The 26,807-nt window shown below is 45.2% G+C and overlaps 4 protein-coding genes across 8 annotated transcripts in view; 3 read left to right on the forward strand and 1 right to left on the reverse strand.

Annotated features, from left to right (window-relative positions):
* Window positions 1-26,807, forward strand: part of LOC310837292 (uncharacterized protein) — a 530,615-nt gene that overhangs the window by 426,645 nt on the left and 77,163 nt on the right. The window lies entirely within an intron of this gene.
* Window positions 1-26,807, forward strand: part of LOC310837527 (uncharacterized protein) — a 93,495-nt gene that overhangs the window by 6,649 nt on the left and 60,039 nt on the right. Inside the window, exon 7 of one of the 2 annotated variants that reach the window (XR_014560571.1) lies at window positions 25,389-25,462. The exons of the other annotated variant lie outside the window; for it this stretch is intronic. The gene's annotated coding sequence lies outside the window, so the exon portion shown is untranslated. Of the gene's footprint in view, window positions 1-25,388; window positions 25,463-26,807 lie in introns of those variants that run through there. 2 annotated transcript variants of the gene reach the window in all.
* Window positions 2,697-6,040, forward strand: LOC310837956 (zinc finger protein 213-like). The gene is made up of 5 exons (XM_083725217.1): window positions 2,697-2,759; window positions 3,831-4,336; window positions 4,512-4,593; window positions 4,881-4,963; window positions 5,141-6,040. The coding sequence occupies exons 2-5, from the start codon at window positions 3,923-3,925 to the stop codon at window positions 5,336-5,338; spliced, it is 777 nt and encodes a 258-aa protein (XP_083581343.1). The 5' UTR covers window positions 2,697-2,759; window positions 3,831-3,922; the 3' UTR covers window positions 5,339-6,040.
* Window positions 14,196-26,250, reverse strand: LOC310837442 (uncharacterized protein). 4 transcript variants are annotated; one of them, XM_083724045.1, is made up of 6 exons: window positions 26,205-26,250; window positions 19,799-20,307; window positions 18,811-18,892; window positions 18,382-18,464; window positions 17,275-17,401; window positions 14,196-16,080 (listed from the first exon to the last, which is right to left on the reverse strand). In XM_083724045.1, exons 1-6 carry the CDS (start codon window positions 26,233-26,235, stop codon window positions 14,945-14,947), a joined length of 1,968 nt encoding a protein of 655 aa, XP_083580171.1. In that variant the 5' UTR covers window positions 26,236-26,250; the 3' UTR covers window positions 14,196-14,944. The 4 variants fall into 4 exon arrangements, with proteins under 4 accessions (XP_083580171.1, XP_083580172.1, XP_083580173.1 ...); XM_083724046.1 differs by lacking the exon at window positions 26,205-26,250 and adding an exon at window positions 23,001-23,487; XM_083724047.1 differs by lacking the exon at window positions 26,205-26,250 and adding an exon at window positions 21,483-22,118.

The raw sequence follows: 26,807 nt of genomic DNA on the forward strand, positions 1-26,807 counted from the left end.
GGAGGATTGCTTGGCGCCTTTTAGGGTTGCCATATGTCCTCTTTTTCATGGGTATGTAAAATGAGAGTCGTCATAGAGATCTACAGTTAAAAGTAGAAGTCGGCAAATGTGTCTTTTTTGCTCTTCAAAATATGGCAACATAATAATAATAATAATAATAATAATAATAATAATAATAATAATTTATTTATACCCCACCCATCTGGCTGAGTTTCCCCAGCCACTCTGGGCGGCTCCCAATCAAGTGTTAAAAACAGTACAGCCCTAGTACAACCCTAGAGCCTTCATGACATATCTTTAAGCTCTGGGTGAAATTTTTTCTTTTCAGTCAGGCTAACCATCTATGGTCTTTTAAATGTGTTTGTGTGAGGGGGATAATTTTGTTTTCATTAAGTATTTTGTGTTCTCATTTTGTATTTTTATGTTGTGAACCAGTCTGTGACCTTCTGATGGAGGGTCGTATACAAATTTAATAAACAATAGTAGTAGTAGTAGTAGTAGTAGTAGTAGTAGTAGTAATAATACTGTGCTGTGGTCTTTGGATAAAGGGCAGTATACTGAATGAATGAATGAATGAATGAATAAAATAAATCTTCAAAACTTTCCCAAGGGACTATCACAGAGAAGACTGAATAAATTTATATTTGCAGCATACACTTTATTTAAAACTGAACTGTCAAGTTGTAGGCAGAAAAACCAGACTAGCATCTGGGTAGTATCTATATTCATGGGCAAACTATAACTAAGCTACAAATATTTTACGGAAAAATTTATTCAACTGAGCGTATTTCAGGAGCTCCTTAAGCCAATATATTGAAAACTAAAAAAAGAGAGGCAGCAACTGCTTTTCCATAGCTAAAAGAGAAACCCCAAGAAACTAGAAAAAGAACAAGCACATCTTGCAGTTTCATCTGGCAGGGTAATTCCAATTCATTCCTCTAGAACCTATCAAACTACACATAGACTCATGAAGCAATTTAAATTATTTAGTTATTTCAAAACTAGATATTTAGAAGGAACAGCTGCCCCTGTAAATTATTCCACATACAGGGGCCTGTACATCTAGGTCTTATCGCCAACAGGGGAAGCAGGGAACATTTTGAATCCTCAGGGAAAAAAACTCCAGAGGGAATTAGTGTTTATACGCTTATTTGACTGTGGTCTTGCAGAAGCTGTTGCCTTGGAATAATAATATTTATTATTTATACCCCGTCCATTTGACTGGGTTTCCCCAGCCACACTGGGTGGCTTCCAAAAAAATTTAAAATACAATTCATTAAACTTTAAAAGCTTCCCTAAACAGGGCTGCATTCAGATGTTTTCTAAAAGTCAGATAGTTCTCTATTTCCTTGACATCTGATGGGAGGTCATTCCACAGGGAGGGAGCCACCACCGAGAAGGCCCTCTGCCTGGTTCCCTGTAACTTCGCTTCTGCAGTGAGAGAACTGCCAGAAGGCCCTCGGCGCTGGACCTTAGTGTCCAGGCAGAACAATGGGGGTGGAGACACTCAGGTACACTGGAAAAAATCCCCTGACCCTCCAAGGGCTTGAGAGAGAGGAGCAAGAGAGAATTGTTTGGATCCTGCAATTCTAGTGCTTTTATGGAAGAGAGGGGAAGGGAAAGGGTGGAGAAAATCCACTAGATCACGGTTTCCAAAAACTTGGACTACAATCCCCATCAACCCTGACCACTGGTCCTGTTAGCTAGGGATGATGGGAGTTGTAGTCCAAAAACAGATGGAGACCCATTTTTTTTCGGGGGGAAGCTGCTGTCTGTAGCTTATCCTACACTCGAGTAGGACCCTGTCAGAGACACATGCCCGACTGGCATGTTCTCTCCCTCCTGGTCGTTTGTTCGGGAGCTTCAAAAGCTTTCTTCTGCCTGAACATCACATTGGCACACTTGGGCATCTGCAGAGTTTGCGCAGTCCGCATAAACTCAACATTTTGGCTAATCTACTTTACTTACATATTAACACACACGGAGCATTGCAACATGACTCCCTCTCTCTCTAGAGTCGGACAGCAAAGAGAGAACAAAGGAGAATAGAGTGGTACCTCGGGTTAAGTACTTAATTCATTCCGGAGGTCCGTTCTTAACCTGAAACTGTTCTTAACCTGAAGCACCACTTTAGCTAATGGGGTCTCCTGCTGCTGCCATGCCGCCGGAGCACGATTTCTGTTCTCATCCTGAAGCAAAGTTCTTAACCTGAAGCACTATTTCTGGGTTAGCGGAGTCTGTAACCTGAAGCGTATGTAACCCGAGGTACCACTGTAGTCCCACTTCACAGAACACAGTAACACAAACATCCTGTCTCTCTTCCCACTCTGTGGAGTCAAAACATACATTGTCATGCGATAGACAAAATTCCCATGACTGCAATCATAGAGCAGGAATTCTAACAGCTGCTCTAGAGGACTGAGAAGTGCCCAAAGAGAAACAATTGGGGAATTATTAAAATTCCCCACCTGACATCTCGCCATCTTCCCCCTTAGCAAGTCTGATAGCTGGCTCCACGATGACAGGAGAAGAGCAGCTCCCCAGCCTCTGCATTACAGACAGCCCTTCTCGCCTTTTGGGCTTTGTAAGGGTTAAAGCGAACCGAACTGGATTCCTAGAGAGGAAGGGGACCAGGAGGGGAGGAGTGCAGAGTCCTCCAGGAGAGAAAGCCCTTCCCTCCCAAGCTGGCTTTCCCCGGGGGGAGGAACGTGGTCTTTGTCTCTCCCAGCGCTGCATTGGGGGGACCCTTCTGGGATCTGGTGAGTTGCTGTTCCCCCCCTTATTTTGTGCATTTGGGCGAAGGGGAGTCCCAGGGCTGCAGGAAGGAGAGGGTGCAAAGGGGACCTGATCCATCCAGGATGCCCCCAACCACGGAGGGCAGCCTTTTTCTCTCCCTCTGTGCAAAGGCAGGAGATGCGTTTTGAAATATTGCGGGGAGGGGAGGATTTAAAGTTGATCTCGGTGCAAGTGTATCTCCAATTGAGCTTTGATTAGATTTAGTGGCCCTTCCCTGTTAATCAGGCAGTGGCTTTACCAAGGCTTCTGGTTGGCAGACATGTGCCCATTCGGAGGTGTGCAACTCCTGAGTGATGGAGAGGATCATTTGGGAGTGAATAGAAAGCACTGCTGAGAATCATTGGAGGTTTAATCATCAGAGGAATCAGTTGAAGGAGAGAGTATTTAAATGTCTTTTTTTAAAAAAAAATTAAATTCAAAATCGAATGGCTGTAACACAAAGCATCTCCCCATGCTTAGTGCTATATACCACTCAGATATTTTGCACCAAAAGTGAGAACACCCAACCTTGAAAAAGAGCAGCACATATTGTTTCTGTTCCGTTTCACATTTTAAACCTACTTTACTCCTGCTTCATTTTGCTCATTAACTGTCTTGGTCCAATCACTAATGCTCTGCTCAGCCTACCTCACATTGCTATTGCCAGTTGTCAATCACAGCTCTGACAGTCCCTCATTGTTTTCAAATGTGTGGGAAAAGGGGAAGAGTCAGGTTGACTTTTCCGGCATTGTAATAAGGAGCTTGTTTCATATCTCAGGGTGAGAAGAGGAAGTGAAGAGGTTGTGAGATCCATCTATAAGGATGCTGAGATCCAGTAGTAATTCTTGGCCTACGTTTTGAGAAATGCTGGCATAGAAGGTAGTCTGCATATTTTTGCTTTTTAAGTTTCCTTCTAGGAGAGCTGGAGACTCCTACTGCACCACTATAATCCTGCCCTGGGTTCTAGTGAAACTCATCCAGGCCTGCTCGGATAATATTTTCCCTTTCCTGACAGTGTAGCAATCCCGTAACACAGCAGTATCTTTGTTTTGTAGGGGTTGGCATCACTTCTAATTAGGACAGACTGAAATTGACAGAAGACCAAGGAACTCCTTTTGGACATCTTGGAGGCTTTCTTGGGGCAGAGATGGATGAGCAAAACTCAGCTGGCCCTGAAGCAGGAAGAGGCTGCAGTGCCATCAAACCAGGGAACTCTGGAGTATGCTGGAAAAACTCAGTGCAGGAGGTCCTAGGTGAGGATACCCTCATTTCAGATGTGCAGCGACAGCAGTTCAGACATTTCTGCTACCACGAAGCCAAAGGACCCCGAGAGGTTTGCAACCAACTCCACCATCTTTGCCGCCAGTGGCTGAAGCCAGAGCAACACACAAAGAATCAGATCCTTGACCTGGTCATCCTGGAGCAGTTCCTGGCTGTCCTCCCCCCGGAGATGCAGAGCTGGGTGAGAGAGTGTGGGGCAGAGACCAGCTCTCAGGCAGTGGCCCTGGCTGAAGGTTTCCTCCTGAGCCAGGCAGAGGACAGGAAGCAGGAACAGCAACAGGTGAGAGTGTTTCACTGTGATGGCTCCAAAGGCATTCAGAATGTGAGGGAGGGTACCTCAAAATTCTCTGCTACTATCCCAACATTTTTTGGAAAGCATCCAGATGAAGGTTGTCCAAAAACCTCTGTCCTTCCTTCTCCTCGATCTCTGTTTTGACTCCTTATTACTGTTTCAGGGACAGGATCTGCTTGCAAAAATGGGCACTGATTTCCCTGAGATGGAGATGATTCCATTGGACAGCAGACAGAGGCCACTAGGTAAGGATGGTTGGGTTGTATCTCAGTTTGGTCTCCCTCTGTTGCGTGTGAAATAAATCTAGGGGCTCTTCGAATATTTGGCAGCAGATGAGACTTCCCTGCAGCCTTTTTCACTGCTCCCAATTTCCCTTATATGTTTTTACACAGCTGATAGTGTATATAGAATGTATATATTTGTAAATGCTCAAAATATTTTTTAAAGGCCCATTGGTAGCTAAATGTTTATCACTTCACCCCTGAAACAAGGAAGTGCTCCTGGCTACCCACCACATTTTTTTTCGTCGCAGGTGACTGGATAATGCTGGCAGGACCTCCTCAGCCATCTCCTCTTCACAGTGGAGGGGAAGCAGCTTTTGTGGCACTGGAACAGGTAGGGGTGGCGGGTCAGTGGGGGGGAAAGAGGCTGGGGGCATCCAGCATATTTCTGTCTCCTCTTCACCTCCCTGAGTCCGAATACACAGTTCTATTAAAACCTTAAAATAAACACCTGCTTTTAAAAAGTGCAACACAATGATCTAATCAGGAAAGGCTTCTTTTTTTCTCTTAGGATCCAGCATCCTTCGAGGATGTGGCTGTGCATTTCATGGACGAGGAATGGGCACTGCTGGATCCTGACCAGAGAGCTCTACATACGGAAGTCATGGAGGGGACGTGTGAGATCCTGGCCTTACTTGGTAAGGCTCTCAGTGGCTTGATAATATCTGTCGTGAATTGTGAATTATTATGCACGATCAATTGCAGATAAATTTGATGAACCCCTATATTCTGATGTGGTTCAGCAGTCGCCTACAGTAGCCAGGATTCAATCTCCCTGTAGTTAACCTTGAATGGGCATCTGTGTACTGTATTGCCTTTCAAGATGTATCCTCCAGTTATGCCCATTTAAGCAATTGCCTGACTGGTTTTTACTGCCCTGGTAGTAAGCTGGATCTGGCCTGCAGACCCTGTGAGTCAACCAGCACCCCTACACATGGGCCAACTTGGATAGGTGGGCAGGGATGACCGTCTGTCAATCATTTACCATTGTTATGACATGATGTGACAATTTGAAAGGAGCAAACAACCCCCCCTTGATGGCCAACTGTCAACATCAGTCTGCAGATCTGGATGGAGAATGAATTATCAGGATGGAGAATGCAGCTGATCCCAGTGGAGCTGATCAGCTGATGGCTAGGGAGGTCACTGAAAGTGGATGTTGGGGCCTAAGTTTTTATTTAATCATGCTTGTATCTTTCCTTTCTTCTTATAAGTTCAGAAGGTTATGCATGCACTTGAGACACATGACACGAAGATCTTTTCTATGCAAAGGACAAATCATAGAATTGTAGAGTTGGAAGGTTCCCTGAGGGTCATCTAGTCCAGTGTTTCCCAACCTTGTGCCTCCAGCTGTTTTTGGACTACAATTCCCATCATCCCTTGCCCCTGGTCTTGCTAGTCAGGGATGATGGGAGTTGTAGTTCAAAAACAGCTGGATGCACAAGGTTGGGAAACACTGATCTAGTCCAACCCCCTGCAATGCAGGAATCTCCACTAAAGCATCCATGACAGATGGCCATTCAACACCTGCTTAAACTCTTCCAACAAATAATAGGGAGCCTGTTCAACTTTCCAACAGCTCTTACCTTCGGACAGTTATTCCTGATATTTGTATTGTTTTTATAAAAAAAATTATAGAAGGCTGGGGAAGAAGAAAGGTAGGGAGAGAGCAGGGGAGAGAGAAGGGGGGTAGTAAATCGAAAATTATTCCTCATGTTTAGTTAGAATCTCCTTTTTTGTAACTTGAATCCACTGGTCTGTGTCCTACCCTCTGGAGCAGGAGAAAACAAGCTTGCTCCATCTTCTATGTGACAGCCCTTGAGATATTTGAAGGCTCTCATATCTCCTCTCAACTGTTCCTCAGAAGGCTTGAAAAATTGCATTTTTACATAATTTGAGGCTCCATTTCCTTCTAAGGCTCTAATCAGTTTCTGTCTTCATTGCAGGTGGTGAATTGGAAAGCAAGACTAAGGGAGACTACTACAAAATCTATACAGTAGGAGCACCATGTAAATATTGGGAGTGTGGACAGAGTTTCCACCAGAGCTCACTTCAAGGAATTCATAAAGGGGAGAAACAATATCAGTGCTTGGAATGTGGAAAGACCTTCAGTCGGAGTGACCATCTCACTTCCCATCAAATAATTCATACAGGTGAGAGACCATATCAATGCTTGGAATGTGGAAAAAGCTTTAGCTTGAAACATAATCTCACTTCCCACCAAAGAATTCATACAGGGAGGAAACCATATCAGTGCTTGGAGTGTGGGGAGAGCTTCCGCTGGAAGAAAAGTCTCACTTCCCATCAAGGAATTCATACAGGAGAGAAGCCATATGAATGCTTAGAATGTGGAAAGAGCTTCATCCAGAAGGAAACTCTCACTTCTCACCTAAAAATTCATACAGGGGAGAAACCGTATCAGTGCTTAGAATGTGGAAAGTGTTTCAGTCGGAGAGATCATCTCACCTCCCACCAAATGATTCACAGTGGGGAGAAGCCCTATCGCTGCTTGGAATGTGGAAAGAACTTCAGTCAGAGTTCACATCTCATGACCCATCAAAGAATTCACAGCAAGGAGAAACCATTTCACTGCTTGGAATGTGGAAAGAGCTTCAGTCGGAGCAGCCATCTCATGTCCCATCAGATGATTCATACAGGAGAGAAACCATATCAGTGCTTGGAATGTGGGAAGGGCTTCCGCTGGAAGGAAAGTCTCACTTCACACCAAAGAATTCATGTAGGAGAGAAACCATAAAAGCTGTAGAAGCTGGGGGTCAGTGGACCTGGCAGGGCTGCTAAGAAGTCACAGAGGTGTGCTGCAAGTAGCCATTGACAGCCTCCTCCATGAATTTATTCAATCCCCTTTTACAAACATATGAGTTGCTGGCTGCCAATACCTCTTGTGGGTAGGGGTGAATTCCACAGTTTAAATGTGTCCTTAAATGTGTGCTTAAATCGGCTTTCCTGCTGTTTTGAACATCTGTGTGTCCTTGAAGGAAAGGAGGGCAGCTGGTAAGTGGTGGTGGCAGCATGGTAGTTTTAGACCTGGGGTGCCATGGTTACCTCCCGTGATCCTGCCACCATCAGACATATGATTAGGAATCCCTAACAGTAAATATTGACTAAACCAGGGATAAGGGACCTGTGGCCTTCTAGTTGCTGTTGAGTATGGACATGTGGGGTGGAGGGTTAGAGGGGGAAGAAAAATGCAACACAACTGATGTAATTCTTTTGTCTGACTAAAAAGGGCAATGTAAGAACATTAATTCAGTGGTCTAACATTACCTGTCTGCTGCTTTGGTTCCCTGGCTTGCACCAGGAAGATATGTGGCATCACATGGCAGGACAGAGGCTCAAACAAAGATGTGCTCTCCCAAGACCACATTCCCAGCATGTGTGCACTCCTGTCTCAGCGACAACTACCCTGGCTTGGTCATGTATGCATAACGGAAGATGCCAAGGACATGCTCTGCGGGCCTGTTGGCAGACCAACTCTGTGTTACAGAGACGTCTGCAAACGTGACATGAAGGCTGGCAACATTAACCCTGCATGTGGGATAGCCTAGAGATAGTCAGGTTGTGTATCCACAGCAGTGACCCTAAACCTCCATCCCAGCTAAATTCACCCACAACCCAGTCTACCTCTTAGGGACAATCTGCCTTGGTACCCCAAATCTCCTCTAGTTCTAATCCTCGATGCTGGGACAGTTTGGCCAACTTTCACAAACACCCTTGGGTCACCTTCCTCTGGTACAGGCATGTCCAAAGTCTGATTCAGGGGCCTAATCCTGCCTGCCGGTTGATTTAATCCGGCCCCCGTGGCAGTATATGTCCTGGGGTAAAAAAAAAGCTCAGCAACTTCAATCCTAAAAAAAAGCTCAGCAACTTTGGTTGGCCTTCTTACACAGGGCAGCTTCTCAGACTAACTTAGTCCTTTCTCCTGATTTTCCACATATTAACATATTGTGTATTAATATTTAGGCCTTAGCCATTCTCCTCAGCTCTCTGGTCTATTCCTCACACTTTCCTTATAAACTCCCTGTCTCGCAACTGAACTCCCCCCAACTGACTAAACGCTGATAGTCAGCTTCCAACTGACATAAACCTCCAACCAATCAGATTGTGCTGATGCCCAAACCAACCAATCAGACTGAATTCTCAAAAGCAATCCTCTCTCAGAACCTGCCGTGGAAAACTACTGCTATGCAGGCTTTGCAACCTCATAACAACACAAGGCCTCAAACCTTTAGTCACAGAGTATTTCCCCCTTCAAAACAGAAACGTGAACTAATATATAAACCGCAATTGCCGAAAAACATAGTATAGTAGTACCTCGGGTTAAGTACTTAATTTGTTCCAGAGGTCAGTTCTTAACCTGAAACTGTTCTTAACCTGAAGCACCATTTTGGCTAATGGGGCCTCCTGCTGCCGCCGCGCCGCCAGAACACGATTTCTGTTCTCATCCTGAAGCAAAGTTCTTAACCCGAGGTACTATTTCTGGGTTAGCGGAGTCTGTAACCTGAAGCATATGTAACATGAGGTACCACTGTAAAATTATTTAGGTAGCTAAGTAAATAAAGAATTGTGTAATTACGTAATATATCCTTGCTCAATGCCTTTAAAAATATTTAATATATTCTCCACCTTTCCTCCAAGGAGCTCAAGGTGGTGTATATTCTTCTCATGAATTATCCATAAACAGTGCCTCAGTCTTATTTGGATTAAGGTTCGCTTTTTTAGCTCTCACCTGGCCAGTCCATTCCAAAGACTAGAATGCTCAGAGTGTGGGCACCCTCAGGTACTAGACTGGAAACACCTTCAGATTATATTCAAATGTATTCATATAAAATGTGAAGTTTGGGCAGTGACTGGCCCCAGGTCACCCAGTGAGCTCTGTGGCTGAATAGGGATTTGAACCCTGGTCTCCCATGTCCTTGTCCAATCCTCCACAACACAGTAAGTACCGTATTTTCCCCTCTATAACACGCAGATTTTTTCTCCTAAAAAGTAAGGGGAAATGTCTGTGCGTGTTATAGAGCGAATGTGTGGTCCCTGGAGCCGTTTGTCCCAAGTACATGGCAAAAATCATATTGCGCCATCACGGAGGAGAGGAGGCTGCTGCTTTCCTGCATTCTGCCTCAGGGTCTTAGTGCCCACCCTGTTCTGTTTCAGTTGCTGTTTGCTCAGACGGAACAAAGAGCAGTGAAATCCCCTCCCCTCCAGGCAACCCCTCCCCTCCAGGCAAGTAGAGAGGAAAGCAGAGCGTCCCTGCTCCGGTGCTGTTGCTGCGTCTGGGGACTCTGCAGGCAGCGGAAAACATGCAGATGAGAGAGAGAGAGAGGGCTGGCTTGAGTGGGTGGGTGGACTTTTGCCTTCCTTTCCCCCCCCCCCTTTAAACCCCTCTCCTGCATTCTTAGCCAGCTGCTTCTCCGCACACCCCTCTCGTGCTCCTTGTCCCTTCTATATTTTTCCTTCCCTCCCCACTTAAAACGTGGTTACAAAGCACGGATCCACATGGATCCTCAGGATCTTTGCATTGGGTCACCCCAAATTCACCATCAGATCACATAGCAATGATCTGATGCAAAAACAGGGCTGCAATGGTGCAAAAACGTGGTTACAAAGCATGGATCCACATGGATCCTCAGGATCTTTGCATTGGGTCACCTCAAATTCACCATCAGATCACATAGCATGTCCATGGCTACAGCCTGCCCCCCCAAAATCACACACCCACTGTTGCCTGGGGCTGCAATGGTGCAAAAACGTGGTTACAAAGCATGGATCCACAGGGATTCTCAGGATTTTTGCATTGGGTCACCCCAAATTCACCATCAGATCACATGTCTGTGGCCACAGCATGAAGCACAAAAATGATACATCCACTGTTTCATTCAGAATGTTTTTTCCCTTGTTTTCCTCCTCTAAAAACGATGTGCGTGTTATGGTCAGGTGCGTGTTATAAAGCGAAAAATACGGTACATAAAGAATAAAGGTTTTGGCCTGGTGGAAAAAGTGAGGTGTGAGCTGGGGTATTTTTTTTTTTGTTTTGTTGCTGTTATTTATAATAATGGTTTGTATCTTTTTAGATCTTACGTGGAAATTGTTCAGTTTTGTTTTGTGCCTTTTGATGTCCTTTATTTAACCATAACGACTTCTTTTATTACATTTGCAATTATGTGCATCTTTTCATGTTTAATGTTTTATTATGTATATATACCGGTATATATATTGTATATGCTGGAAGCTGCCCAGAGTGTCTGGGGCAACCCAGTCAGATGGACGAGATATGAACAATAAAATTGTTGTTGCTGTTGTTAAAATGAAGTTGATGATTATGATGATCGGGGTAGAGAAAGCAACACAACTGTTGAGCTTTCCCGGCCAGCTTCCTCAGGTCCACACAGAGGAGGCGATGCAGGATTCCTTGAGATGCAAGAGGTAGATGCTTGGCCACGGGTCCTGTCCATAGCTGTCAACTTTCAGATTTGAAAATAAGGGATCAGCAGCCTCACCTGTCCCGGGGACAGTCTATGGGGATATCTAACAATCCGGGATAGCAGCGGGAAACAGCACTGGAATAAGGGAATTTCCTGCCAAAAAAGGGAAGGTTGACAGCTATGGTCCTGCCTTGCTGGGGAGAAAGTGGCTGGCCTTCTTTTGCTGCGGAGGCAGCTTTTGGGGCACCCCCTTCTGAGATGGGGTGAGCTCCCCGTTGCGCTGTGGGGTGAAGGGGAGTCAGAAGGCTACAAAAGCAGAACCTGGGAAAGGCAGAAAAGGGGGCGGTGCTTCTAATTGGAAAGTTGGGGAAGTTTCCCATTGAAAGGACACCCACCCATTATCCCTGCAATGCCAGCCTGTGAAGTTTTGACGTGGCCAAACCCTGAGCAGAGAGGAAGCTTATTTAAGAAGGAAAGTGGGCCCAACAGGTGCCAAGGGATATTTTTTTTTTTTGGAAGGGCGGGGAGCTGGGGATAATAAAATACTGTTGAAAAATTAAGAAATATTATTTATTCACATATTTACACCTGAGTTTGGATGGAGTGAGTCCAGATCTTACAATATGGTCATCTTAAGAGGGGCTTGTTCCCCACAGCAGTGAAGCAATGGAGTCCAGGGCATCTATCCCAGCCTGCCTTCAGCCAGCCTGCCAAAAGATGGATCTCTGCCTTTTTCTCTCCCCTTCTTCTTCCCAGCACACTTTGCTCGAAACACTATTTTCCTTTCCCCTCTGGTTCTGATAAATGATGATGATAATGATGAAGGCAAGCTTTGGGTGAGGCAGCTGTGGTATAACATAGCCAAGCTACAGGGAACCAGGCAGAGGGCCTTCTCGATGGTGGCACCCACCCTGTGGAACGCCCTCCCACTAGATGTCAAAGAGAACAACAACTACCAGACTTTTAGAAGACATCTGAAGGCAGCCCTGTTTAGGGAAGCTTTTAATGTTTAACAGACTATTGTATTTTAATATTTTGTTGGAAGCCGCCCAGAGTGGCTGGGGAAACCCTCAGGTTACAGACTCCGCTAACCCATAAATAGTGCTTCAGGTTAAGAACTTTGCTTCAAGATGAGAACAGAAATCGTGCTCCGGGGGCGCAGCAGCAGCAGGAGGCCCCATTAACTAAAGTGGTGCTTCAGGTTAAAAACAGTTTCAGGTTAAGTACGGACCTCTGGAACGAATTAAGTACTTAACCTGAGGTACCACTGTAATAAATTATTATTATTAATATTATTGAAGCCCAGCACCTTGGCAACCTCCTGTCCAGGCCCAATAATTCCTTTTCAGTTGGGTATCAACACCTTTTTGCCTCTATCCAAGGTGAGGCACTGGCTTGGAACGGAAGCTTAGTCTGTATTGTTCCACTGGCCTGCAATCTCTCCTTCAGTGTTCGAAGTTATCAAAATGCTCTTGGTTACAACAGGAACCTCCATGTGTAGAGGAACTATATCAGATAGCAAATGCCACACAGAGAAGTTACTGTGCTTTTCTGTTGAACAATTAAATTGTGCCTGAATTAAGGGGGGAAAGGTTATGCAAATGTAGGGTTTGGGGGTGTGTTTGTTTTTTTGTTTAAGAGAGTTCAGTGGGTTAATAACCTGCCTACATGTATGAAAATTAAGTTGCATTTTAATATTCAACCACCCCACCCACCCATTATTGATAGTTGCTTCTTTTATAAATATGTGAAAATAATAATAATAGAATATTTGGACAGGAGAATCAAGCTGCATTTCTGTAGTTCAGGGGCAACTGAAGTAAGTTTAAAAGGTAAAGGTACCCCTGCCCATACGGGCCAGTCGTGTCCGACTCTAGGGTTGTGTGCCCATCTCACTTAAGAGGCCGGGGGCCAGCGATGTCCGGAGACACTTCTGGGTCACGTGGCCAGCGTGACAAAGCTGCTCTGGCGAGCCAGCACCAGCGCAGCACACGGAAACGCCGTTTACCTTCCCGCTTTAAAGCGGTACCTATTTATCTACTTGCACTTTGACGTGCTTTTGAACTGCTAGGTGGGCAGGAGCTGGGACCGAAAGACGGGAGCGCACCCCGCCGCGGGGATTCGAACCGCTGACCATACGATCGGCAAGTCCTAGGCGCTGAGGTTTTACCCACAGCGCCACCCGCGTCCCAGAAGTAAGTTTAGTTTGGGCTTTTACTTTGGGGCTTTAAAAACTTAGAACCTGAAGAAATATATACCCTCCCAAGGGATTACATGCCTGCAACCTGAGACTTCTCCTGCATGGAAGCTGGGGAGTCTACTGACCTGTCTTGTCCTAAAAGCAGCCTCTTCTTCCACCACTGTTTCAAACTGCCCTGACTCTTCCTCCTTTCCCTGCTTTGACTCCCGCCTTGTGGGCACCACCAAACCCCACAAATCGTTGGTCACCTCTCCTGGGTCACCCCCTGGGCCGCGTCACACGCCTCAGAGCCCTGCCAGTCCCTGACAATCTGCAAGATGGCATTTTGTATTCTCTGACGATTGCAAAAATTGAAGCTTTTGCAGAGGATTTCTGGATAATCTCGGGCTGCATGCACACAACAGTCTATTCTGTTTTCCCGATGTTTTCCTGTTAATTTCCGCATTGTTTTTGAGCTTTCACATGACACAAAATCCACTTTCAGAAATATCGCAGAATATAGAGTAAGTGTGGTGATCATTCCTATGTTATTGGCTCCAGAAAAAAAAAATCTGTTTGCCAATCACTCAGAAATGAACATTATATTGCACTATATTTTCGGAAGTTGATTTTACATCATGTGAAAGCTCGGATATAAGGCGGAAATTAACAGTTAGGGAAATGGGAAAATGGAATAAACTGTTGGGTGAATGTGGCTTCAGCCTCAGCTGGGAAAGGCCTGACTAGGAAATGGCGGCGTTTAGTAAGGCAAGGCCAAAAGGGATTAATAGATTAGCAGCAGTTCACTGGTCTGGCTCGCTAACTGGATCGCCTCTCATACCCAGCTGAAATTCCTTTTATGTTTCTCATGTGAGTGTGGAAAAAAGATCTGGGGAAATGGTGAATGTAACACTCCTTCAAGAAAGCAAAATTAAAGGGGAAAACTGTTTCCACTGATGAAGAACTTTGTTGAGGCCATTTTTCTGTACTACTACAATACTGGTACAAAATTGAAATACCAATACAATACAGTAACTCAGAATATCATCAAAGCACTAATCACCACATTTGCCAGAATATAAAGCACTTCTCAGTATAACACACACCCCAGCTTCAAAAAGTTGAACTGCAGAAAAACAATAATCAATAATATTAAACATGTTGGGAAATCTTCTAGGACGTTTTCTTGCAGTTCCACTGCAATTTGATCCTTGTGACCTAAAAACGCTGCTTTCTAGTTCCTTATTAGGTTCAACGACTGCAGTTTTTGAGTAGCCATTTTATGAAGATTCAAGCCTCCATTAACTCAGTGTACATAACAGTAAATATAATCAGAATATGTTTTACAACATATACTTGTGTTACAATAGTTACAATAGAGACATCCACATTCAGTAATGACTGAGAGGGAGGGCACATATGAGATAAAATTAATAACTTGGCCAATCTGGAGAAAATAGCAACATGACTTGGGAACACTTTGGGTGATTTGTTTCAACGCTTACATAATTTGTGAACATGTTGTCCCTGATGTTGCCTGTCATTTAAGTGCTTAATAAACACAAATGTCTATTGTGTCTAATCCCCCTCCCCTATTTTTTAAACAGCATATTGTCAACTTTCCAATTGTACAAAACTTTTTCCAACAACACAGTCTGCATCCAATTGCATATTAAAAACTTGATGGCAGGTAGTTTTATGATTCCTCTTGTACATGGATTCTTTGATGGGAAGTGAGGCTTTTCTTGCAGCTAAAGCCTTTCCCACATTCTAAGCATTTATATGGTTTCTCCCCAGTATGAATCCTTTGATGGGAAGTAAGATTTGACTTCTGATGGAAGCACTTCCCACATTCCAGGCACTTATATGGTTTCTCCCCTGTGTGAATTCTTTGATGGGAAGTGAGTTTGGAGCTTTGACTGAAGCTCTTTCCACATTCCAAGCATTTATATGGTTTCTCTCCTGTGTGGCTTCTCTGATGTATAATAAAGCTTAAGCTATTGCAGAAGCTCTTTCCACATTCCAGGCATTTATATGGTTTCTCTCCTGTGTGGCTTCTCTGATGTATAGTAAGACCAATGCTGTGACGGAAACTCTTTCCACATTCCAGGCAGTGATATGGTTTGTCCCCACTGTGAATTCTTTGATGGGAAGTGAGATTTTTCTTCTGGCGGAATGTGTTTCCACATTCCAAGCACTGATAGGGCTTCTCCCCGCTGTGGATTTTTTGATGAGAATGGAAGTTTGTGCTTTTGTTGAAGCTCTTTCCACATTCTAGACACTGATATGGTTTCTCTCCTGTATGAATTCTTAAATGGGAAGTGAGCTGGGAGTTCTGAATAAAGCTCTTTCCGCATTCCGAACATTTATATGGTTTCTCCCCGGTGTGAATTCTTTGATGGGAAGTGATATCGCTCTTCCGAACAAAGCTCTTTCCACACTCCAAACACTGAAATGGTTTCTCCCCACTGTGAATAACACGGTGACGATAGAAGTTTGTGCTTCTGTTAAAGCTCTTTCCACACTCCAAACACTGAAATGGTTTCTCCCCACTGTGAATTCTTCTGTGACGATGGAAGTTTGTGCTTGTATAAAACTTCTTTCCACATTCCAAGCATTGATGTGGTTTCTCCCCCGCATGAATTCTTTGATGAGAGGTGAGGCTTTTTTTCCAAGTGAAACTCCTCCCACATTCCAAACACTTATATGGTTTCTCCCCTCTGTGAAGATGGAGACTCTGGCCAAAGCACCCTCCACTCTCTAGATATGGCTTTTCCACTGTGAGGAGTTTGTTGTGGTCTTCCTTATTCTTCATTTCCAGTTCATCACCTTCTGCAAAGAAGACAGGACACTCATTAGAGCCTTAGGAGGAAATGGAGACCCAAATTTCTGAACAATGCTAATAAACATTTGTGATAAAGAACTGAAGGGACTTAGATGAGAGGCAGATCTTACTGCCTCTGTTGCTGACATCTCCTGTGCTACAGAATGTTGGATTTGGACACAGGTTTTGTTTCCATCAGGGAGGCAGGGGGCACTGTGACGCTTAGGCTTGCTGATCAAATGGTTGGCGGTTCGAATCACCACAACGGGGTGAGCTCCTGTTGTTCAGTCCCAGCTCCTGCCAACCTAACAGTTTGAAAGCACGCAGTGCAAGTAGATAAATAGGTACTGCTCCGGCGGGAAGGTAAACGGCGTCTCTGTGCACTGCTCTGGTTTTGCCAGAAGCGGCTTAGTCATGCTGGCCACATGACCCGGAAAAACTGTCTGCGGACAAATGCCAGCTCCCTCGGCCTTTAAAGCGAGATGAGCGCCACAACCCCAGAGTTGTCAGCGACTGGACTTAATTGACAGGGGGTCCCTTTACCTTTACCTCTTTGTTTCCATCTCAGGGATGGAGCTCATTTGAGGGCTGAATTAGATTCTCTCTTTTTCTCTGTCTCAGCTTAGCCTGTGTCACAAGGTTGTTGTGCAGGTATATGGAACAAAAGCACATGCGTAATGATACAAACGCCATAGAATAAAAAATAAAAAGGATAGCCCCCATAATTCACTGGCAGAGGATGTCATTTGCATGGAGAACCTCTGGTCTATGGTTGCCCATGGAGGCCATGAACTCCCAAGCTGATCCTGAAGCATTCTCAGCATGGATATTGAAGTGACCCAAATCCACAGTTCTGGAATCCTCCAGCATCACATCCGAAACAACTGCAGCCAGCTTGGCCAGGGAGGCTGATGAGCAACAACATATCTAGCCTATCTCTTTGACCCAGCACCAGATGAAGGGCCTCCAGTCCAGTTCCACCCTCCAAGAGAGAGGGATTTGGTAGTAAATGAACTCCTGTGAGCTACAGAAACATTTCCTCCCTGCCCCTCCAGTCTGGGCTGATACCACACCAAGTATTTGGGTGGGCAAAGCTGAATCAAAAGTGGCCCACCCAACTCCCTCACTCAGGTCTCAATAATGTACCCCAGTTCAAGCTTCTGGTTTTCAAAATAGATATTACGCCCCAATAGGAGCCTTACTGAGAGAGGTCATGATCCCACAATTCTCCTCCATGACCTTGTTATGCAGAGCTCTCTGGCTGGAATCTAGCAGCGCCCACTCTTCATCCGTGAAATACACAGCTACATCTTCAAAGGTCACGGGACCCTGCAAGGAAAAATAAACATTTCCCCCTCCTCAAAGATAGCATAAAGATCACCTACTACTTGTTGCTGTTCTTTAGTTGTTTAGTCGTGTCCGACTCTTCGTGACCCCATGGACCAGAGCACGCCAGGCTACTACTACTGTGGATAAATTTTACGTATGTCTATGTTTTAGGAGAAGATATAACCCGTGACTGCCATGGCACCTCAAATCAGGGCTAGATTAACCATTAAGCAAAATAAGCACGTCCTTACGGCATCAAAGAAAGGGGGAAAATTTTTCCACTGCCGCATTTACCATGATTTTTGCAATTAGAAAAAGTATGGAATACACCCCCCCAAATATCAATAAAGTGGAAGCATACACAAATAAACATTAGTTTCCATCTTACTGTAGGTTTTGATTCATTTCAAAAAATAAGAAATTATTTTATGGTTTACTATTGTTTATATTTTGATTTAGTTATATATGGGGGGGGGGGTGGGACACCAAAATCTTTTAAGGGCTTAGAGCTTCTAAAGCTGCAAAGTTTTTTGGAAGCCGAATGTCCGACGTGGCTTCCTCTTGAGTGCAGGAAGCTCCTGCAGCCAAACGGAAGCTGTGCCTTGGTTTTCGAACGGTTTTGGGAGTCGAAAGGACTTCCGGAACAGATTCAGTTTGTGAACCAAGGTACCACTGTAGAAGCTTGGTGGTTCAAGCCCACCCAGGGATGTCTGAGGGCAGGATTCCTGCACAGCAGGAGGTTGGACTAGATGTCCCTTGGGGTCCCTCCCAACTCTACAATTCTATGATTACTAATTTATTATTCCTCTCATCCATTGGTTTGTGATGTCATTATTCTGCATAATCATTATTCTCTGCATTAACCTTCCTTGAGTGGCCTTTCAAGCTTTCTTGAGGGCATTTTTTTTTTAAATGAAGAGATGGACAGATTTGGAGAACTGAGCAGAGGAGCCTATTTCCCCACTGACCTGTCCCCTTACCTGATCCAGCGTCAAAGAAGCTGCTTCCCTTCCACCGCGAATATGAAGTGGTTGTTGAGGTTTTACTGGAATTGTTTGGTCACCTGGGAGAAACAATAGGTAAGTGGGAAGCTGGTAGCACAACACAGAGATTCAGCGATGTATGTCTTAACTATACTTGGGCCTTGGGAAAAATCCTACCTGCTAAGTGTTTCTACCCATTTTATATTTCAGTTGTGTGAAAAAGCATCTCTTGCCCTTTGGGCTCTTGGCTGCAAAACAAAGTGCAGGTCCCTGTGTATAAACTAGAGGAATGTTGCAAGTAATCACATTTTTGAGCTGCGGGAAAGGCTGGAGACAAGTGTCTTCTCTCAAAGGATCAAGGAGCCCAGATAATTATTTCACAATGGAGAGAGGGACACCAAATGGAGATACAACAGTGATCCTTACCTGGTGGCCTCTGTCTGGTATTCAGTGGAGACCTCTCTGCCTCAGGACAACCAGTGGTTACTTCTGTAAACAGACCCTTTACCTGAAACAGCAACAAGTATTGAAGACATCAAATGGACAGAAGGATTAGAAAAAGAGTGGCAGAGGCAAAATACAGTGGTGCCTCGCAAGACAAAATTAATTCGTTCCACAAGTTTTTTCTTCTTGCGAGTTTTTCATCTTGCGAAGCACGGTTTCCCATAGGAATGCATTGAAAATCAATCAATGCGTTCCTATGGAGACCGCTTGCCAGGCTGGCGGTGCGGAGAAGGGCTTTTCTCCCCACCGCAAGCCTTCAGGACAGGTACGGGAACAGAGGGGAAGGCGCACAGCGCTTCTCCTCTGTTCCCGGGGCTTGCGGTGGGAGGAGGGTTTTTCCTCCCCACGCCAACATTCAGAACAGCATTCTGAAAGTTGGCGGTGGGAAGGAAAACCCTCCTCCCACCGCAAGTCTTCAGGACAGCCACCCGAATGCTGGCAGTGGGAGGAGGTCTCTCCGCCCCACCGCCAGCCTTCGGAGCAGCCTTCCGAAGGCTGGCGGTGGGGCGGAGAGACCTCCTCCCGCCGCCAGCCTTCAGAGCAGCCTTCCGAAGGCTGGCGGTGGGAGGAGGTCTCTCCGCCCACCGCCAGCCTTCGGAGGAGGTCCGAGGACAGTGGGGAAGACGCGCTGCGCTTCCCCGCTGTCCCGGAGATTTCCCTATGGGCTTTCGTCTTGCGAAGGAAGCCCATAGGGAAATTCGTTTTGCGAAGCGCCTCCAAAACGGAAAACCCTTTCGTCTAGCGGGTTTTCCATCTTGCGAGGCGTTCGTCTTGTGGGGCACTACTGTAAAATAAAATACTGGCATTGGCTTTCCTTCCTTGGATGCCTTCCTGGAAAAGTTGGACAATTTTAAGAGATGCTCAGGATATTCTCCCTCATGTTGATTCTATCTAGCTTAAATGCTCTCACCTGCAGCTCTTCCCACTTCTTGTCCTCTGCCTGGCTCAGGAGGAAACCTTCAGCCAGGGCCACCGCCTGGGAACTGGTCTCTGCTCCACACTCCTTCACCCACCTCTCCATCTCTGGTGGAAGAACAGCCAGGAACTGCTCCAGGATGACCAGGTCAAGCATCTGGTTTTTCGTGTGCCGCTCTGGCTTGAGCCACTGATGGCAAAAACGGTGGAGTCGGCTGCAAACCTCTCGAGGCCCCGCAGCCTCCTGGTAGGAGAAATGCCTGAAACGCTGGCATTGTACATCTGAGTTGAGCTTGTTCTCTTTACCCAGCATCTTCTGCACTGTTTCTTCCCAGAATCCCCCACTGCTCCCAGTCTTGATGGGCTCATGTCCTCTTCCTGCTTCAGCGGCAACTGAGTCTTCCTTATCCATATTTCTTTCGCAGAAGCTTCTAACAGGTCCGGAGAGACTGCTTTTGGCTCCTGCCAATTTCTCTCTGTCGTAAATGGACGCGCTACCAAGTCCTACAAAGCCAAGACATTGTTCTGTTACAGAATTACTACACTGTCACATTTACCTGAGAACATAATAAAGGAAGGGCATAAGAAGAGCCTGCTGGATCAGGCCAATGACCCATGCAGTCTAGCATCCTGTTCTGAAAGTAGCTCACCAGAGCCCGGTGGGAAACCTGCATCCAGGATCTGAGAATAATAATAATAATAATAATAATAATAATAATAATAATAATTTATTATTTGTACCCCGCCCATCTGGCTGGGTTTCCCCAGCCACTCTGGGCGGCTTCCATAAAAACCAAAAATACACTAAAATGTCACAGATTAAAAACTTCCCTGAACAGGGCTGCCTTAAGATGTCTTCTGAATGTCAGGTAGTTATTTATCGCTTTGACACCTGATGGGAGGGCGTTCCACAGGGCAGGCGCCACTACCGAGAAGGCCCTCTGCCTGGTTCCCTGTAGCTTTGCTTCTCGCAATGAGGGAACCGCCAGAAGGCCCTCAGAGCTGGACCTCAGCGTCCGGGCAGAACGATGGGGGTGGAGACGCTCCTTCAGGTATACTGGGCTGAGGCCGTTTAGGGCTTTAAAGGTCAACACCAGCACTTTGAATTGTGCTCAGAAACGTACTGGGAGTCAATGTAGGTCTTTCCCCTTCTGTGGTTTCCAGTATCTAGTATTCAGAAAGATTACTGACTTCAACTGTGGAGGCAGCCATGGATTGCAATATCCTGTACTGTACATAGGGATGCGGGTGGCCCTGTGGTCTAAACCACTCAGCCTCTTGGGCTTGCCGATCAGAAGGTCGGCAGTTCGAATCCCAGAAACAGGGTGAGCTCCTGTTGCTCTGTCCCAGCTCCTGCCAACCTAGCAGTTCGAAAGCACGGCAGTGCAAGTAGATAAATAGGTACCGTTGTGGCAGGAAGGTAAATGGCGTTTGTGTGTGCTCTAGCTTCCATCACAGTGTTCCATTGCACCAGAAGCAGTTTAGTCATGCTGGCCACATGACCCAGAAACAATAATTTATAATAACTTATGATATTTATTATTTATACTCCGCCCAAGCTGTCTGTGGACTAATGCTGGCTCCCTCGGCCTGAAAGTGAGATGAGCACCTCAACCCCATAGTCGCATTTGACTGGCCTTAACCATCCAAGGGTCCTTTACTTTTTACCTTTTACCTACTGTACATGTCTGGAGCTATGCATGTCCCCCTTCACAAACTCATCAGCCAGAAAAAACACACCACATCTTTATCAAGCTGTCTTCCACCATTACATCCATGGATCTTTAACTAGTCCTAGTTTTCATCTACGGCTTTTAAAATCATTTTTCACCCTCAACGTGCAAATTTTATCCTGCCCCCGCTTCTCCCCCAGGAGGTTTGATTCATGGGGCGGCAGATAAAGTGATACCACCCCATCAATGTGCAAACAGATTTCGACTGTGCCATTTATCTGTTTTGTTTTAGTTTCCATTGTGGTGGGTTTCCAGGTGATGGGGGTCTAGAGGAATTTTTCCAGGGAGGGGCAAAGCAGAAAACCAAAAGGTGGGAGAAGGCTAGTTTCTGAGGGCGGGGGAGGGGAAAGAAGTTAAAATTATGCATTTTGCCTCATATTTCTACATGTGCTAAGAATTAACTCTCCTTTAAAATAAAATTACAATGGAAACTGGGAATCTGTGGACTATTGTTCACGGTGCGGGGGCACCTGTGTGAAATACAGCCTCCCTTACACACCCTTTCTACCATGCAACAAATTGGCTTAGATTTCTTCAGCTAAAATACTGCCAGTAGTTTTCAGGGAGGGTTGCTATGTATTCAGTCTGAAAAGGTCCCCCTCTACATTTGTGGGGGTTGCATTTCTGAATGGGCACATGGATGTCAGTCATGAGCCTGGTAAGCGTGTGGGGGTGTGGGAGGAGGTGTTACGGTAATTCTAACCCAATTAAAATGGAAAACCAGTACCTAAAAATATGAAAAGGGTTGGCGGAAATGACTGGCAGAATCCGAGACCAGGGAGAAGAGTCGGTGGAAGAAGATTGGAAAAAAATTAAAGTTTATCTACAGAAATACTGTAAAATTAAGGAATGTTAGAAGGATGTTGGAATGAAGCTATGTGGTTTTAGCAGAAATGTTATAAAGGATTAAGTAAAAAAGGATTGGCGATTAGTGAAAGAGGAGAATGTAAAATTATAGTATATCAAGATAAATTTTTAGGATAAAAACAAAGATGGAAAGGATTTGCTGAAATATCTAATTGAACTAGAATACAAAAAAGGGAGGTGTGAGGGGGTCAAGGAAATAAGCAAAGGAAAGAAAGTTATGTAAAGTTTGGATTTTTTTGGTTTGTTTTGTGCTGTGTTTAAGTTTTTCTACTTTTCTTTTTGTAACCTTCAAAACTTTAATAAAATCTATTATTAAATATATATATATATATGAAAAGGGGGAGCATGGGGCGGGTGGGGGGGGCCTTAAATTGTATTTCGATTGCAGCTGAAGACACCACACCATGGAGATCAACTCAGCGTTGCAGACCCACTCACAACGTATCCAAAGGGGGCTCCTGGCTTTGCAGAGAGGGGGCTGAAAGAAGATTCCGCCTCTGGCTTGGGTGATCCAACTGATCCACTGCGGCCTTGGCCCCCCCCCACCCCTCCTTTCAATCAAATTCACAAAATGGAGCAGGGGGCGACGAAACTCACCAGATTTCAGGAAGAGCCAGGGTTGCATCAATGGGGGAAACAAAGGCCACTTTCACCCTTCAAATGAGAATCCAGGCAGGAAGTGACTTTGGAAGGAGGTGCTTTTTGCTCTGGAGGACCTCGCCCACTTCTTCTCTCCCCCCCCCCACCGCCCCCCCAAAATTCCCTTCCTCTCTGGGAATCTAGTCCAGTTCATTTTAACCCTAAGGAGGATAAACAGCTGCCTGCATCTCTCTCAAAGCAGGAGCCAAAGAGGAAAAGAGCACTGTGCACACACAGCACAGATGGGTATTTTTAACAACTCAGCGACACTTCAGGTTCAAAAACGAAACGGCCATAAGAAGTGGTTGGGTATTCACGTTTCCCCACTGCGATCACCAAATTGAAATAAATGCTGCCCCTGCCTGCAGACCTCGCAGCTTGCGGGGCGGGTGGATTTGATTTATTACACAATACTTCGTTGCTGAGTTGTGGCTTCTAACTAACATGGAGAAAAGACCTGCCTAGTCGGAGAAACTTCCGCAGAAACTGCTGCTTGCCTTCTATCACTGTGCCATTGAGAGCTTGCTCACTTATGGCTTATGTGTGTGGTACGGAAGCTGTACTACCCAGGACAGGATGGGGTTGTGCAGAGTTGTGAAGGCAGCAGAGAGCATTGTTGGCTGCCCACTCTCCACCTTAGAGCAGATTTATGCCACAAGGTGCCAGAGGAAGGCACTGGACATAGTAAAAGATCCATCGCATCCTGGTCACTGTCTCTTCGAGCTTCTGCCGTCGGGACGGATTTACAGGACGATGAAGACAAGAACGAGCCGTCTCAAGAACAGCTTCTTCTCCAGAGCGATCCGTCCCTGAATGGGAAGCCTGGACTTTGAAAGTCATCTAATCTTCCTTGCTGTATTATACTGTATTGTTTTAATTAGTTTTTTATAGTTCTGATTTTGAGTGGAGTGCCCTACCTGGGTGGATGGAGCAGCCAAGTAATTTCGTTGTCCCCGAGAGGGGGCAATGACAATAAAGATATTATTATTATTATTATTATTATTATTATTATTTAGATGAGACCACCCACTCTTGACATAACTGTCCCAGCAGAGCCGCAAAATTAGCCTTCCCCACAAGGCTGGAAGGTTTCTAATATATTTGATGGGGGAAAGCTAAGTTTTTTTGGGCGGGGTGGGGGCTTGGGAGAGAAGAGCTGCAGTAAATTATCCAAATGATAGTTTCTAGGGGTTCCCCCCCGAACCTCCATAGCAGATTTTAGGAGGGTGCCCAGACAAAGTTCTGTTGTACAATGGGGCAAGTTTGGTAATTGCATTCCCTAGAATTTTTTTTTAAAGGAAAATGGAAATAGATAACGCAGCTTAATCTATTGAAAGCTCTCTCTCTCTCTCTACATTATAATATAATAAATGCACGTGTCTATAGAGGTTCCATGTCCAAGGTTGCTAAGTAACGGTGAAACACCCTCTGTTGTGACATAACATCCTGCCAGAGAGATCTTTGGCTAGAGCCGAGGCTTCAAAACTTTTCATGTTAGTGACACACATTTTAGACATGCATCATTTCACGAAACGGTAATTTGGGGGTTGTTAGTGAGTTGTTTTTATTCTGATTATATATGTTGTGATTATTTTCTGTGATCCGCCCTGAGTCCTTCAGATATAGGGCGGTATATAAACTCAATAACAGTAATAATAATCAGTTTTACTAGCAAACCAGAGGTTAAACTAACCCCCTTCCAATGACAGGAGGACACACCTACAAACTTCCGCTGTCACACCAATGTGTTGTGACACACAGTTTGGAAAGCTCTGGGCTAGAGCAAGACTTTCCAGGGTTTAGGGAGGGGAATAATTTTTTTTCACAGGTCTGGAAATTTATGTGCTCCCAAATGTCAATCAACATTTGATGATCTTCTACCGGTCAACAATAGAAAGTGTCCTTTCATACTGCATCAGGGTGTGGTACGCTGGTTTGACATCAACTGATAGGAAGTGCCTACAGAGGGTGGTGAATACAGCACAAGATATTATGGGCTGTCCCGTGAATCTGCTGGATGAAATAGCAGAAGAACGTTGCCTCAGGAGAGAGAGGAAAATTCTCAGGGATGATTTACACCATGGCCAGCACTTTTTTGATCTCCTGCCCTCGGGCAGAAGATATAGAAGCATGACTAGTTGCACCAACATGGTAAAGAACAGCTTCTATCCATGGGCTGTTAGGCTGCTGAATGAAAACATAACAACAGGGCAACTGACTTTCGGGTTTGGTGGGTGTGCGTCAGTAAACGAGGGGAATTAAGACTAAAAGAGCTGAGTGGGGGGTGCTCGTGTAATCTCACTGTGTACAAGTTGTACAAGTGACAATAAAGTCATACGATCATAGAATCATAGAGTTGGAAGAGACCACAAGGGCCATCGAGTCCAACCCCCTGCCAAGCAGGAAACACCATCAGAGCACTCCTGACATATGGTTGTCAAGCCTCTGCTTAAAGACTTCCAAAGAAGGAGACTCCACCACACTCCTGGGCAGCAAATTCCACTGTCGAACAGCTCTTGCTGTCAGGAAGTTCTTCCTAATGTTTAGGTGGAATCTTCTTTCTTGTAGTTTGGATCCATTGCTCCGTGTCCGCTTCTCTGGAGCAGCAGAAAACAACCTTTCTCCCTCCTCTATGTGACATCCTTTTATATATTTGAACATGGCTATCATATCACCCCTTAACCTCCTCTTCTCCAGGCTAAACATGCCCAGCTCCCTTAGCCGTTCCTCATAAGGCATCGTTTCCAGGCCTTTGACCATTTTGGTTGCCCTCCTCTGGACACGTTCCAGTTTGTCAGTGTCTTTCTTGAACTGTGGTGCCCAGAACTGGACACAGTACTCCAGGTGAGGTCTGACCAGAGCAGAATACAGTGGCACTATTACTTCCCTTGATCGAGATGCTATACTCCTATTGATGCAGCCCAGAATTGCATTGGCTTTTTTAGCTGCCGCGTCACACTGTTGGCTCATGTCAAGTTTGTGGTCAACCAAGACTCCTAGATCCTTTTCACATGTACTGTTCTCAAGCCAGGTGTCACCCATCTTGTATTTGTGCCTCTCATTTTTTTTGCCCAAGTGCAATACTTTACATTTCTCCCTGTTAAAGTATTTCAATTTCAATTGTGGCACCCTTAAGAAGACTTAACCAACTCAAGCGACAACCTTGCATGTATTTAATAGGTGGTACCCTCATGGACTTCAGCAGATGTTGTGCCGTTAGCCATTGTAACTGACTTGTACGGGTTTCTCTACTAAAAGATATTAAAACACATAAGGGCGGGGGAGGGGAGGGAGAAAGGGATGGAATGTTGGGATGTGTTCTGTGCTGATTGGCTGAGGTTGAAGTGTGACAGTTAGAACAGGTGTGTGGGTGGGCGAGAAAAAGACAGTTGGGTTTTGGAGGGAAAAGGGAAAAGGTGGCCGGTTTGAGTGTTGAGTAGGCAAGATTGGATAGGAATAGGAATCAGAATAAGACTTATAAGCACACGTTATGAAACGCAAACAGTGTTATTGATAACAAACCACACAAGAACGTGTTATAACCAGCTTTTACTATAATAATAATTTGTTCCCACGTCCTCATGTCTGGCCAAGCTACCGAGACTGCGACTAAGTCAGTCACAGATATAATTTTCTGTATGATGGCAGCAGAGTCCTTTACCTTACCTTTTACCAGTTGTTAGGAGATTGCTTGAGGTTTTGGAAGCCCAGAGCCAGGAACCCTATAAGGTGACAGACATAAGGCAAACAGGGAACATGGCAGGA

Source organism: Podarcis gaigeae (genome assembly GCF_964106915.1).
Source record: "Podarcis gaigeae genome assembly, chromosome: 2".
Classification (NCBI taxonomy): domain Eukaryota; kingdom Metazoa; phylum Chordata; class Lepidosauria; order Squamata; family Lacertidae; genus Podarcis; species Podarcis gaigeae.

Bases quoted from the DNA above. Each gene is read 5' to 3' on its own strand.
- LOC310837956 (XM_083725217.1), top strand. From the start codon at position 3,923: ATGGATGAGCAAAACTCAGCTGGCCCTGAAGCAGGAAGAGGCTGCAGT. The intron at 4,594-4,880 runs GTAAGGATGGTT...TTTTCGTCGCAG, and splicing joins CAGCAGACAGAGGCCACTAG to GTGACTGGATAATGCTGGCA. The intron at 4,964-5,140 runs GTAGGGGTGGCG...TTTTTCTCTTAG, and splicing joins CTTTTGTGGCACTGGAACAG to GATCCAGCATCCTTCGAGGA.
- LOC310837442 (XM_083724045.1), bottom strand. From the start codon at position 26,235: ATGAGGGTACCACCTATTAAATACATGCAAG. The intron at 18,893-19,798 runs GTGAGAGCATTT...TTGCTGTTTCAG, and splicing joins AGAAGTGGGAAGAGCTGCAG to GTAAAGGGTCTGTTTACAGA. The intron at 17,402-18,381 runs GTAAGGGGACAG...TTTTCCTTGCAG, and splicing joins CTTCTTTGACGCTGGATCAG to GGTCCCGTGACCTTTGAAGA.